Source organism: Trachemys scripta, chromosome 3 (genome assembly GCF_013100865.1).
Source record: "Trachemys scripta elegans isolate TJP31775 chromosome 3, CAS_Tse_1.0, whole genome shotgun sequence".
Lineage (NCBI taxonomy): Eukaryota > Metazoa > Chordata > Testudines > Emydidae > Trachemys > Trachemys scripta.
Genome location: NC_048300.1, coordinates 109,831,065 through 109,846,428, shown reverse-complemented (window position 1 = coordinate 109,846,428; position 15,364 = coordinate 109,831,065). Strand labels below are relative to the sequence as shown.

The window sequence follows — 15,364 nt, the reverse complement described above, 5'->3', positions numbered from 1 at the left end:
TGCATTTTATATGCTATAATCATCAGGATGCAGCCAAATTGTCCCAGAGGAATTTGTTTATACTTTATCATACCACAGTGGAGTCCTTGTATTCAAATTGGCATTTTTGTACACTTTTAATTTCATGCTGAAAGTCAAAATGGAAACTAAAGAGTAATCGGGTGGAACATTTTGATAACCACTTCTGTGATTCAGTAGACAAAAACAAATCTCTTCCTACTGGTGCTTTTCAGAATAACTATCAGGCAGTAGAAAAATTTGTCTATTTCAAATGGAAAGACTATGAGAAGAACTCTCAAAAACCTTATCTCAGCTCTGACCAATTATATTTACAGGCTTTTCTGATAAGACAGAAAGAAAAGAAAAAGTAGGTTACCAGACACAGTACTTTATCGGAATAAGAAACATGTTCTTTGGAGACTCAGGAACAATCACACTTTCAGCTATAATAGTATCCTCAGAGTAAGAAGAAAACTAACCAAAGTGCACAAAGTAAAAAAAAAAAAAAAGGAATGAACTATCTGTTGGTACAAAGACAAGTTTGTTTGTTGGGGGAAAGAAAACCCCATTCACAGAGAAAGCAGAATATGAAACCATATTGATGGTCTTAGAACATCACTGCTCCTCTAAGAGTCAAATAGCCTAGGTTATACTCTCAGCTATAGCAAGCCCTCCACAGACCACTGGCAAGTGCTCAGCAGACCTCTCTGGTAGTCTACAAATCGCAACTGAGGAACCACTGCCTTACAGCTTCTAGAGAGGGATCAAGAAGAGGTGTGAGTCTCCTCCATTCTTCTCACCTGTCCCCTCTAGAGCTTCCCCTCTGTTTCAGTTAGCTGTATCTCTGTGGCTTACTGCAGAGTAAGAGTATTACTATTCATAAACTATGGTCTGCTCCTGCAGGCAAAGTCACAGAAAAACAAGGTTTTTTTTAAACATACCATTCCTGCTCATTTGTTTTCTATGATTTGGTCAACAAACCAATGACACCCATGCAGAAAGCACTTTGTCCCAGGAAAGAACAGGGGCTGTCTCCTAGCCAGCGTTACGTCTGTGCTGTCATTTTTTATTTTCAGATTAGAAGAGATTAAATAGGCGGGGAGGAGGAGCCACTAGAGGGCATGAAAATCCTTCAGTTTTCTGGGTCATCTTTCTGCCTCTCTGTACCAGAGGAAAAATGCAAGATTTTCTGCTGGATTTACAAAAATCACAGAAAACAAATCAGCAAATTAGTCAAATAAAAATTTATTTTTCAATAATTGCATGAAGACAAGCAATGCCATGGAGAAAAGCCGCTGTGCAAAAATGCAATGAAAAGGTACCAGCCCAGACACAAAAGCTATTTCCCCACCTTTACCATGAGGATGATCAAAAACCTAAATGTTCCACCCTCCATCAACGAGTGAGAGTGTAGAGTTCTGCAAGGTTGGATTAAAAGCAAATGTTATTTCTTAAGCTATACAGCTTTAGTGTTGTCAGAGATATGAAATCCCAGTGGATGGATGTTTCAGGGATCGGCAATTTTAAAGAATCTCTCATATCTGAATAATTGGTTTGAATACAGCCAAGGCCATTAAGTCAAAAGTGTATTTGAAGTGTTCTCAGGCCAGTTCTTGTGGCTTTCATGGCTTTATTTTAGTTCTTGTATGTGAATTGGATTCTTGGAGAGAAAGTACTTTCTTGGAACAAGGTTGTACCAATACCTATCCATTCCATTCCTCTCAGTAAGTCTACTGAGGACCATTTTACATTAGCCTTCCCTCCTGTTGCAGTGGATCCAGTTTGTATAAACAGAATTCTGAATGTCAAAGAGACTTTATATGGAAACAGACACTTCATCGAGAATGATTAAACATGGAATTCAAAGGGAAAGCTTAATCTGCAAATTACAAGAACAAGTTGGCATACATTTGGTTTGCAAAGACTCAGCTACTTTTTACTTACTATAACAACACTTGTGTGTGACATAAATGGAGATTTCTATGTACAATCATAGCACAAGCACCGTGGAACATCCTTGATTGGGGAAAAAAAAAAAAAAAGTTCTTCAAAACATCAAAGATTGCATCTTCTACCAAAAATGAAATGTATATTAATCACTTGGCCACTAATGTGCTGATACTACTGCTGATCAAGCTAATATTTTATCATTGTTTCTTTGCTCACCCATTTGTCTGTATCCAGCTGTTGTCTCATCATATACTTAAGATTATCAGATATTTGTGCCAGGGATCATTTTGTTGTTATGTGTTTGTACTGTGCCTAGCACAATGAGGTGCTCTTCTATGAAAGAGGCTCCCACGTGCTATGGTAACACAAAGAAATAATAATAATAAATAATATAATAATAAACTTGCCTGTGGGCTGGACATTGCTCTGACAGCATTCAAATTAGATCCTGAGCAAAAAGTATTTTCTGCACCTTGGATGATAAGACCTTTCCCATCCTTCCAATTTTCCAGTTCAGTTACCCTCTCCTGGAGTTCTAGCATCATAGTGCCTGTCATTAGGGGAGAAAAGCACAACTGTGTCAATGGGGACACAATCAGAGTGTAATCTTACTGTACTGCTTGATATTTAAATTGTGCATTACCAAGAATACCTTATACCAACAGGGAACTAGTAAATGATTGTTGGAAACATTTAAAATAAAACAGCACCTTGAGATATTGGGTCAATGTCTGGCATAATGGTCCCATCCGTCAGAGAACTCAAGCACATCCTTAACTTTGAGTGGTGACTTGTCAGGCACGTCTTATGAGATTAATATTAAGCATATGTTATAAATGACATCAAAGCAATACTCACTTCCCCAGAGAAGTAATGACATGCATAGCATTTTTGGTGGAAGATTCAGTTTCTGACATCCTGAGGAATTTTTAGAGAAGGAAAGACATTCCACAATGCTCATGGCTGCATTTACAGAAAGAATAACTTGACTTCAGTGGAACTACTCATGCTTAAAGTTAAGCTTTTAAGTGCTTTCATGGACCAGGGCCATAGTCAACAGATGAAAGAAGAAACACATAGACAAAGTCAAGGAGATCATCAGGAAAGAAGCTAGTGATGGTGAACGTGGACCCTCTCTTCCTCCCTAAGGAAATTAGAATGGGAGTACAAAAAGATTAGCACATATACACAGCAAATATGTGTTAACTGGTAAATGAACATCCAGAGGCCAGGTTATAAGCAGAATTCATTGTTAATAACTCAGGTCTTGCCTAGGTAAACAGTTAGTGTGCAGTAAGTTGAGGTGTAAATCTACAGAGCACAAGCGTGTTGCGCACCAACTGTGCATGTGGTCCCTGCTACTGTGCACTAAAAGTCACCTGGTGAACACTGGCCTACTCCTATTTTGCAGCAGAGTAGATCAAGGTGCTAACTTTCAAAAAAAAAAAAAAAAAATTCAAATAGGATACCATTTTTGGAGTCTAGGCAGTTAAAAACTATCTCAGTCCTTACAGCTTGGCTCCTTTCCCTTTCAAATTTGGTCAAACTAGAATTCAACAAGATGTATGGGCTGTTGAAATTGGTTTCAGTAGGCTTAAGCTGATGTTACGAGCATTTGTTTCCAAAGACCATTTCAAACAGGAGGCTATCAGATTCTAACTAGAAAAAAAAATAGCAAGACTTGTCCATCAGCTATTTGCCAACATATTCTTGCTCAGCTTTCTGTTCCATGAGTTGTAGAAGCACAGAATAAACATTGTTCCTAAGAGACAAAACTTGCTGAATAAAGTGAATGTTTGGCAAATAGTTTTTATGCTACAGTTTGTTAGTGATATTTTTAAACTATCTAACAAAAGTGTGGATTTTATATATATTACACACACATGTATGACTATTCAGAGAAGCCAGGTATCCAAGGATAGGCTCTTTTTGTCAAGACCTTTTTGGGGCAGGGACTATAATTTACTATGTTTGTACATTGCTTAGCACAATGGGCACTGGTTTCTTGACGACTCTCTACCATAATATAAATAATTACAGACACACACAAAAATGGAATGAAATTTGGAAAAAATATGTGAGCATGTAATCAAAGACTGGATCATAATCCATATGCAGAAGGGGCCAAATTAAAGTTGCATAGGCAAGCATAATTCTGGCATTTTCTAACTTTTTAGTGCTTGATTTCGCAACCTTAACAATGTAGATTTGTATGTGTAATTTCCTAAGGTTTTAAAAAGGCAAACTGAAAAAAACCAACAACCCAGAAATTGTATCATGCTGGCATCATATTACCACTGATGTCAGTCATCAGTGGGGTTGGAAACTTTAGATCCATGACACAAACTTCACCCACTTGCACTAACAGAGCAACCAATAGCAGTAGTAATAGGTTGTCATCCTCTACATCCAGGGTTCTCAAACTGGGGGTCGGGACCCCTCAGGGGGTCGTGAGGTTATTATGTGGGGGGTCGCGAGCTGTCAGCCTCCACCCCAAACCCCGCTTTGCCTCCAACATTTATAATGGTGTTAAATATATTAAAAAGTGTTTTAATTTATAAGAGGGGTCGCACTCAGAGCAGGTTAGACAAACAATGTGGTGAAAGGGGTCACCAGTACAAAAGTTTGAGAATCACTGCTCTTTGTGGACTGGCACTAGAGGGGGACAGGACACTTTGAAAGTGGCTTTCACAGGTATTTGCTGATACAAGAGGAATGGCGACACTGGAATCTTGGGTTTTATTCTAGTCTCTGAAGGGGAGTGTTCTCTAGTGGCTATTGATTCTTCTGCCCATTTCCCTCCCACCCCTTCTTCTCTGTCCTCTCTAAGCAGCTCCTGTTCGAGCCTTCCCTCTTCCCCATCTCTGACTCCTCACTCCGGTCCCATTCTGCTCACCTAGATAGGCCCAGTTTCTATTTGTCAGGCTTCTCATCCCAGGCCATTTGTCCAGCCATTCCCAATTCCCTCCACCATTTCCTAGATCTTTGTCCCCAGTTTCCTTTCCCAGCCAGTCCCAGTTTCTCCCTCTCGGATCCTCATTTGATCGATCTCTCCTGCCCACCCTGACCTCTAATTATAGATCCTGCACATACACACTCTCTATGTCCACTGGCTCCTAGACTAACTCTCTTCCCCCAGGCTCCTTGTCCAACCTCAGTGTCCCCCACTCCCTCCAGGGCTCCTTGACCCAGTCTCTTAGGGTTACCATATTCAAACATTTAAAAAAGAGGACACTTCACGGGGTCCCAGTCCCGCCCCCGGCCCAACCCCATCCCCGCCCCCATTCCAACCCCTTCCCCAAAGTCCCTGCCCCAACTCTGCCCCCTCCTCTGAGCACCCCGCATTCCCCCTCCTCCCTCCCGCTCTGATCTTGGTTGGGGGTTGCTAAGTGCTTCCCTGCTCCCCACTGACCCTGCAGCCCCTGCACTCCCCCACCCCTGCAGCCTCTGTGCCCCCCGCCTGCCCTGCCCCTGCACCCCCTGCCCGCCCTGCTCCTCCTAGCCCTGCAGCCCCTGCAACCCCCTGCCCCTGCAACCCCCTGCCCCTGCAGCCTCTGCGCCCCCCGCCTTCCCTGTCGCCTCTATGCCCCTGCCTGCCCTGCTCCTCCTCATCCTGCAGCCTCTGCACCCCTCTGCCCCTGCAGCCTCTGTGCCCCCTGCTCCCCACTCGCCCTGCAGCCCCTGCACCCTCCCGCCCCTACACCCCCATCTGCCCTGCTCCTCCTCACCCTGCAGCCTCTGCACCCCCCCACCTGCCCTGCTCTCCCGCTCACCTGGCAGCCTCTGCCTGGTGGGGGCTTCGGATGCTCGGCAGCAACCGGGGCACTGTGGGTCCCTGCAGCCCCGGCACACGCCGCACTCCCTGCCCCGCGCCGCAGCCTCCTTCCTGCCACGCGGGGTGACGGGGCCGGAGGAAGGGTCCCCCAGTGGCCGGGGAGTCCCCGCCCGCGAGGGAAGCCTGAGACGCTGGCTGGGCCCGGCCTCCCCATGGTCCTGCGGGCTCAGCTAGGGTGTGTGGTCCGCCCGGCCTCCGGGGGCAGCAGCGGCCCCTTCGCCGCCTTCTGCGGCTGCGCCCCCCCTTCCCCCGCCCGAGCTCGCTACAATGTAGCCGGGCGGCTGGGCTTTGCTGCAGATCCGACGGGTTGTGCTGGGGCTGGGCGGACCCTGGCTTATGCTGCCTCCCTATTTCCCCGGACATGTCCGGCTTTTTGGCAATTCCCCCCGGACGGGGATTTGAGTACCAAAAAGCCGGACATGTCCGGGGAAATCCAGATGTATGGTAACCCTACAGTCTCTGCCCAGGCAGTCTCAGTTCTACCTATGTATCCCAGTGCCTCATCAGATATGTCTCCACTCCCCACTCTTTACTCTTTCCCCCATTGGTTCTCAGTCCTAGGGTACGTCTACACTTACCTCCGGGTCCGGTGGCAGGCAATCAGTGTTCTGGGATCGATCCCGGAAGTGCTCGCTGTCGGCGCCGGTACATCAGCTTGGCGAGAGGAGTACGCGGCATCGACGGGGGAGCCTCCCTGCCGCGTCTGGACCCGCGGTAAGTTCGGACTAAGGTACTTCGAATTCAGCTACGTTATTAACGTAGCTGAATTTGCGTACCTTAGTCCGAAGTGGGGGGTTAGTGTGGACCAGGCCCTAGTCTCCTTGCTCAGCCCATCCCAGTCTCCCCCCAGTTCCTCATCTGATTTCAGTCTCCCCACCTACCTATAAGCTTCCAAACCTTATTTCCCTCCCTGGCTCCCAAGTCCCAGTCTCTTAGCTCAACCAGTCCCAGCCTCCCCCAACTCAATTCCAAGTCCTAGTTTCCCATACCCTTTCTCACCCCCAGCCTCCAGTTCCAGTTTCCCTCCATAGCTCCTGCTCTTTGTCCCGATTCCAAATCGTGCAGCTCCTCCAGGTTGCCTAGGCAGAGCAGGGTTTCATCGAGAGCACCTGAGAGAAAGGCTCCATTGCCTACAGTTCAGATGCCCAGACCCGGCATGGCCTGCTACCCAGAGCTGAAATTGCATGGAAAGTTCTGTTCATCTCAAGGCTGGAGCATGCCCAGGGTGGACAGAATCCTTGGGGAATTTAAAATACTAAAATCTAAGAAATCCCTACTGAGCATGTGCAAAGTGCATTTTTTTTTTAAAAGGCTTACAACTTAGCCAAATTTGGGTGGATTTTAACGGGGACACCAAAAGGCATATCCTGACACAAAAGCCATGCTCCTCTATATTTCAAGTCCCTACTCAAAAGCATGCGGGCATGAGAACTTTTCAAATAAAAAGTAAAAAAACTTTAATGTGGACAAAACATTTTTTCCTAGCCTCATTCTCGGAAATGGATTAATTGCTCTGACTGAAATTTTCAAAAATAAAATTAATAATAATAATAATTCAGCCTGAGGCTGTCAAGGAAAATTACAAGCAACCAAAAACAGTCTTATAATGGGGAATGTTTGGCAAACTTAATAATAGGTAGAACAACCAGCCCCGCCTATTATAATAATACATTGTAGCGATCAGCAAAGAGCTAGTGAATTAAAGTGCTGCAATAACATATTGCACTCAGCTGAAGGCGAAGGACTGAAATAACACAGAGAATGAATTAACTGTCATCTCATCTCCTAGAGGGTCTTCCTGGAGGTGAGGATTTTGAGGCACACTGGTGGGGAAGCTTTCTAGCTGCGCATGTTTCATGGATGAATACAAATTTCCAAGGCTGTCAGTCTAGAACCTTTCATGCATATTAAATTGGCTAAAAATAAACATAATGTGCCTACATGATATATTACATACACAAATTAAGAGAACCAAATATTAGGAAATGCCAGATTTACGGGTACCCGTACAACCTTAATACAGCCATCTTGTACATCCTGGATGTACTGAATGAGGCAAGGATCCTGGGGAAAACATAGCACATGATTGTGTAATTAAAGTCTGTACCGTGATGTATACACATAAGGAGGCTGAACCGTAAGGCTCAGCAGGTCTCAAAGCTAAAGCTACAGAGCTGTCAGGCAGCAAACACCTCCACGCTGCCACCCAGCAACAGCAGTCACTGCTCGCTCCACTATCCATGACTAGCTATATACACAAACCACAGGAAGTCCTGCCTCAAGGGATTCGACAGGCAGTAGCTTCATGTCTCCTGATTGATTCCCTGCCTTACATAAACCCAAATGGTGTTCCAGGAAGTGTCCAGGCAACAGGGCGGATCTTCTGTAGCTGCGATGACCATTCCTGCTTTCTGCTCTTAACTCTTGGTTTTGACCTTGGCTTAATTTGGACCTCACTTCCTGACCCTGACTTGGACTCTGACCCTTGATATCAACCTCAGCCTGGCACTTGACTACTAACTCCTTCACCACTCTCAGGCTCGGGTCTGACACTGCTCTGACCATTAGTCCTGAATGCCCTTGTCAGGATCCTGACATGAATTAAGGTTGCACAGACAACCTTAAACTGGCATTTCCTAACTTCTCCTAATTTTCTTGCTCTATCACCTATTCCTGCTACTAGAGATCCTTCAGCAGCTCTCAGGCATTCCCAGGATTATGGCTCTTGCTACTGCTTCTGCAGTGATGTGGGCCGCCTTTAGAATGTTAATGTGATTATTAATTTTTTGGCATGTACCCAAATTTTCCCCGGGGAATACAAGTGAGAGAAGAGATATGGTAAGTCTGTAAGGATTTATATCCCCATTTTAAAAATGGGGAATTCAGACACAGAGGGTTAATGACTTGCCCATTGGCCACACAGCAAGTCAATGACAGGGATTAAATAAAGTCCACAATCTTTAACCCAGTTCCCTGTATTATCCACTAAAGCAACATCACTAGAATGTCCTGTTTTTAAATATGCTTAAATTGATCAAGTAAATAGAGATACAGATCTGTTCATACGATGTCAGACATACTATGGGTATAATACCGTATATGTTGTAGGTACTGACTGATGTAGGCTGGAGATATTGAGAACCGTAAACTTTAGTCTGAAAACTCCCTTTATTAACTAATCTAAGAATAAAGAGTATAATCTACAATTAATTTGCCCAACTGGAAAGTTCCTCATGGGAGAATCCAGAGTTCTACAATAGAGTAGGGGCAAACAGAGTATAAGCATATATGACAATAACTCTTAGGATGTTTCTAACTGGGCTGAGAATGTTCATCCTTTAGTAAATAAGTTGATATGTAAGGTGTCAAACTGATGGAAGAAGAAAGGGTGGACTGGTTGGTATATGTGGTTGGAAAAGGCCAAACTATGAAGTGCTGGGTGATGGAGAGTAGAAAGCAAGTTGGAGGAACTACGTTCAAGCCCTCCTTGCACCTCAATTTCCCAATCTACAAAATGGGCATCATGATATCTGCCAACATTTGTAAAGTGTTTTGAGTTGAAAGACATGATTATTTTATTTGCTTCTAGAATAGCTGGGATGGATGAAAGGAACAAAGTATAAAGAGAAAGAGCAGGGAGGAACGATTGAGCTGACTGAAAAAAGGGCAAGCATGTTCTGACAGACAGCTTTGTCCGATGTCTAAAGTTTCTTGTGTTTTTATTTTTATTTATATGTTTATAACAACATATTATTATGGCGTTATTGTGCAGAACAGTAATCACTTAATGCATCTCTAATCAAAAGTCATGACTTCTTATTTCTAACCGTGACATAGTTATGGGCATAATTTTTCAGCGTCATATAGGGACCACTAGACCATTTAGTCTGACCTACTGTATATCACAGGCCATCAAGTACCCCCAGCACCCGCACACTAAATCCAACACAACAGAAATGAGATCAAAGTAAATTAGACACGCAAAACTCTAGGGCAACTGCCCCCGCCCCCCCCCCCTCTCTATATATATATCAATATCTCTCTATATATAATCCTTACACATTGTCAGTACCTGTGAATGCATTCATTAGCTTTGGGTTGTTCAAGGTCAGGACTCCAATGCCATTGTCTTCCTTAGAAAGGTCGATGGATCCACCATCAAACTGCTGAAGTTTTTTCTTCATCTCTTCTTCCTCAAAGCCATGGGCACTGTTATAAAGTGACACACATCTTTGCAGGAATAGTCTACTCTTTGTGGTTTGGAGTAAACTTTTCCAAAGAGAGACTGCCATTTCTGGAAGGAAACACACAGCAGAAAATGATCACACCTCAGGTATTTTCTCCCTTTCAGACCCAATCCAGTCCTTCAATAGAGAAATGGGATCTTGTAAGAGTAACCTTTCAAGTGTAACAGTCACAGAAAAGCCGCAGACCTGAAGCTGGATACTTAGGATGAGATTTGCAAAAGCACTCAGGTTTGGTCTAATTCAGCTCCCACTGACCCAATCGGTTTTACCATTGATTTCAATGGGAGAACAATTAGGCCTATGCTGAGCACGTTTGGAAATTCCACCCTTAAAGTAATTAAAGAGCCCTTAGATGAGACCCCAAGAGGGTTTGAGGATGAGGCCAGAATGACCTGATCAAGAAACAATTAATTACTGATGTTTTCTAGCTGCTTACTCTGCACCAGTCTGAGGAAAAGGACTTCTCTTCCAGAACAACTAATAACCATATATACATAATTATAGTGGCCGATATAATTATAGTGGCATACAAAAGCATCAGTATTGTTATGGCTATATCAGCTCTTTCTATGATGAACCCTTAGTTTTACAAATTTCCTATTGGTTGCAAGAGCTTTCTCCAGTTAATCTTGGTAAACAGAGTGTCTCTTCCTCAGAGCTATACTTTGTTGTGTTCGTGTATGTGAAAAATAACCAGATAGTTACAACCGTAACTTTACAGCAACCCTCTATTTTAACTGACCGAGATTGAAATCTAAAAATTAGAGAAAGTTCCTCCCCATGGAGAGAAGGTTCTAACAGGGCATAATTGTCCACAAATGATTTCACAAGGATTTGGGGGGGCGAAAAATCTGTGTTAGCTCGAGGCAGCTAACCTGAGGAAAAAGTCTGTTGGATGCTATCGTATGAGGTCAAGAAAACTGTTCCCAGGAGATCTAAGGAAAGGGTTTGAGTATGATTATTGCTTTATAATTTGCTAGCCCAGTCCTGCCTTTGCCCAAGAAAACTCTGGAATGTCCCGTTGCCACACAGAAGACATAATACATGTTTATTACATTTTCCTGCCAGTGCCTTTAAAACCACAGATGACTGTTAGACAAGAACCAGTATAAAGGGAACAAGGAGAGGACCATAAGAGACTACGGCTATGGTGACACTAGAGAGCTTACAGCAGAGCAGGTGCACCCATGCAGCTGTGCTGCTGTAATCTCTCACGTAGCCACTCTAAGGGGACAGGAGAGAGCTCTCCTGTTGACTTAATTAATCCACCCCCAACACCAGTAGCTATGTCGGCGGGAGAAGCTCTCCCGCCGACATAGCGCTGTCCACACCCCTGAGCAACATAAGTGCTAGTGTAGACATAGTGTAGACCAGGCCTAAGACTGAGTTTAATTCAAATTTAGCAGCGTTAAATCAAATTAACCCTGCACCCGTCCACACAACGAAGCCATTTATTTCGAAATAAAGGGCTCTTAAAATCCATTTCTGTACTCCTCCCCGACGAACGGAGTAGTACCAAAATCGATATTGTCATTTCGAATTAGGGTTAGTGTGGCCGCAATTGGATGGTATTGGCCTCCGGGAGCTATCCCACAGTGCACCATTGTGACCGCTCTGGACAGCAATCTGAACTCGGATGCACTGGCCAGGTAGACAGGAAAAGCCCCGCAAACATATGAATTTCATTTCCTGTTTGCCCAGCACAGGAGAGTACAGGTGACTACAGAGAGCTCATCAGCACAGATAACCATGCAGGCCGATAATCGAAAAAGAGCACCAGCATGGACCGTACGGGAGGTACTGGATCTGATCGCTATATGGGGAGAGGATTCAGTGCTAGCAGAACTTCGTTCGAAAAGACGAAATGCCAAAACTTTTGAAAAAATCTCCAAAGGCATGATGGAGAGAGGCCACAATAGGGACTCAGAGCAGTGTCGCGTGAAAGTCAAGGAGCTCAGACAAGCCTATCAAAAAACCAAAGAGGCAAACGGTCGCTCCGGGTCAGAGACGCAGACAGGCCGCTTCTACGCTGAGCTGCATGTAATTCTAGGGGGGGCCGCCACCTCTGACCGCGGATTCTGAGACGAGGGTAATCTCATCAACCACACCTGAGGATTCTGCGGACGGGGAAGAGGAGGAGGAGGACGAGGACGACGACGAGCTTGCGGAGAGCACACAACACTCCATTCTCCCCAACAGCCAGGATCTTTTTCTCAACCTGACTGAAGTACCCTCCCAAGCCAGTACCCAAGACCATGGAAGGGATCTCAGGTGAGTTTACCTTTTAAAATATAAAACATGGTTTAAAAGCAAGCGTTTTTCAATGATTAATTTGCCCTGAGAACTTGGGATGCATTCGCGGCCAGTACAGCTACTGGAAAAGTCTGTTAACGTGTCTGGGGATGGAGTGGAAATCCTCCAGGGACATCTCCATGAAGCTCTCCTGGAGGTACTCCAAAAGCCTTTGCAGAAGGTTTCTGGGCAGTGCAGCCTTATTCCGTCCTCCATGGTAGGACACTTGACCACGCCATGTTAGTAGCAAGTAATCTGGTATCATAGCATGACACAGCCTGGCAGCGTATGGTCCCGGTGTTTGCTGGCATTCAAGCAACATCCATTCTTTATCTCGCTATGTAATCCTCAGGAAAGTGATATCGCTCATGGTAACCTGGTTGAAATACGGGAATTTAATTAAGGGGACAGAGGTGGCCGTTCCTACTGAGCTGTTTGCCTGTGGCTGAAAAGAAATCCTTCCCTGCAGTTAGCCATGCGCGGGGGCGGGGAGGGGAGGAATTGGCGCTGAACTTTTCGCCTTTGGCTAGCAGGGATCTTCCCTGATACCAGCCACGCGGTGGAGTGAGGGATAAAGCGATCATCCCAGAGAACTGGATGGGGGGCGGGGGGTTAGTTTGTTTTCTGCTGCTGAAGGTTAACAGGAAAACTGCAGCAGTCAATGGGTTTTGCTTGGTATGTGGGAAAAAAGGGTGCAGAAGCCGAAAGACAATGGCTTACCATGGCCGCATGCAAGCCGAATTCTGTTGCCCGGACCTGCGTCTGTGATCTCTAACACCAAAGCCACAGGCACTCAATATTAAGATGGAAAATGCAACCTTGTACTGAAATCACATGTGCTATGTAATATGAATAGTGTTTTTCACCGCGAAAGAGTATAAGCATTGTTCTGTAAAATGTATCTTTTTAAAAACTTCTCTCCTTTTTTCCATCCCTCCAGCAGCTGCAAATTTTTCAAGCCTCCCTCCTCTGTCCCGAAGGCTATCTCAGATAAGGCGGTGGAGAAAGAGGACGCGAGACGAGATGTTCTCGGAAATAATGGAATGCACCTGCAATGAAAGAGCTCATTTGAATGAGTGGAAGGACACGGTATCTAAGTACAGGAAAGATGCCTGTGAACGTGAGGTCATGAGGGACGCTCGAGATGAGAGGTGGCAGGCTGCAATGCTGGGGCTGTTGCGTGATCAAACGGACATGGTCCGGCGTCTGGTGGAGCTTCAGGAACGGCAGCAGGATAACAGAGTGCCGCTGCAGCCGCTGTATAACCTCCATCCCCCATCACCATGTTCCATAGCCTCCTCAGCCAGACGTGTAAGAACGCGAGGGGAGAGGGGGGAGGCTCCATGCACCCTCCCACTCCACCCCAGTGGACAGCCCAACCAAAAGGCTGTCATTATATTGAATTTTTTCAGTGGCCTTTTACTTCCCTCCTATCCTCCTCCCAAACCTCATCCGGGTTACCTTGTCGGTTCTCTCCCTATGTTTAATAAAGAATACATGATTTTTAAACGATAGTGACTTTATTTCTTTTAAAAGCAAGCTGTGATTTAAGGGGGGAGGGTGGTTTGCTTACAAGGAATGAGTCAATCAAGGGAGCGGGTTTTCAACAAACAGAACTTTCACACCGTAGCCTGGCCAGTCATGAAATTGGTTTTCAAAGCTTCTCTGACGCGCAACGCTTCCTGGTGTGATCTTCTAATCGCCCTAGTGTCTGGGCGTGCATAATCAGCAGCCAGGCGATTTGCCTCAGCCTCCCACCCCGCCATAAAGGTCTCCCCCTTACTCTCACAGAGATTGTGGAGCACACAGCAAGCAGCAATAACAATGGGGATATTGGTTTGGAGGAGGTCTGACCGAGTCAGTAACGATCGCCAGCGACCTTTTAAACGGCCAAATGCACATTCTACCACCTTTCTGCACTTGCTCAGCCTGTAGTTGAACAGCTTCTGACTCCTGTCCAGGCTGCCTGTGTATGGCTTCATGAGCCATGGCATTAAGGGGTAGGCTGGGTCCCCAAGAATAACTATTGGCATTTCAACATCCCCAACGGTTATTTTCTGGTCCGGGAAGTAAGTTCCTTGCTGCAGCCATTTAAACAGAGTAGCGTTCCTGAAGACGCGAGCGTCATGAACCCTTCCCAGCCAGCCCACATTGATGTTGGTGAAACGTCCCTTGTGATCCACAAGCGCTTGCAGCACCATTGAAAAGTACCCCTTGCGGTTTATGTACTGGGTACCCTAGTGCTCCAGTGCCAAGATAGGGATATGGGTTCCATCTATTGCCCCACCACAGTTAGGGAATCCCACTGCAGCAAAGCCATCCACTATGACCTGCACATTTCCCAGAGTCACTACCTTTCATAGCAGCAGCTCAGTGATTGCTTTGGCTGCTTGCATCACAGCAGCCCCCACAGTAGATTTGCCCACTCCAAATTGATTACTGACTGACCGGTAGCTGTCTGGCGTTGCAAGCTATCGCCACTCGCTTCTCAACTGTGAGGGCTGCTCTCATCTTGGTATTCTGGCGCTTCAGGGCAGGGGAAAGCAAGTCACAAAGTTCCATGAAAGTGCCCTTATGCATGCAAAAGTTTTGCAGCCACTGGGAATCGTCCCACACCTGCAACACTATGCGGTCCCACCAGTCTGTGCTTGTTTCCCGGGCCCAGAATCGGCGTTCCATGGCTATAACCTGCCCCATTAACAGCATGATCTCCAAAGCACCGGGGCCCATGGTTTGATAGAATTCCATGTCCTCATCACTCTCGCCGCCGCGCTGCCGTAGCCTACTCCTTGCCGCCTGGTTTTGCAGGTTCTGGTTCAGCATAAACTGCACAATAACGCGCGAGGTGTTTACAATGTTCATGACTGCTGTCTTGAGCTGAGCGGGCTCCATGCTTGCCGTGGTATGGCGTCTGCACGGTTTCCCCAGGAAAAAGGCGCGAAACGATTGTCTGACGTTGCTTCCCTGGAGAGGGGGGAGGATGTACCCAGAACCACCCATGACAATGTTTTTGGCCCCATCAGGCATTGGGATCTCAACC

The 15,364-nt window shown here is 45.7% G+C and overlaps 1 protein-coding gene across 2 annotated transcripts in view; it reads right to left on the bottom strand.

The window, feature by feature from the left end:
- Positions 1–15,364, bottom strand: part of ECHDC1 (ethylmalonyl-CoA decarboxylase 1) — a 43,775-nt gene that overhangs the window by 13,175 nt on the left and 15,236 nt on the right. For both annotated transcript variants that reach the window (XM_034765718.1, XM_034765719.1), the window contains exons 2-3: positions 9,858–10,079; positions 2,358–2,500 (exon numbers count right to left, since the gene is read on the bottom strand). In XM_034765718.1, the coding sequence (XP_034621609.1) occupies positions 2,358–2,500; positions 9,858–10,077 (363 nt within the window). In that variant the 5' untranslated portion in view covers positions 10,078–10,079. The remainder of the gene's footprint in view (positions 1–2,357; positions 2,501–9,857; positions 10,080–15,364) is intronic.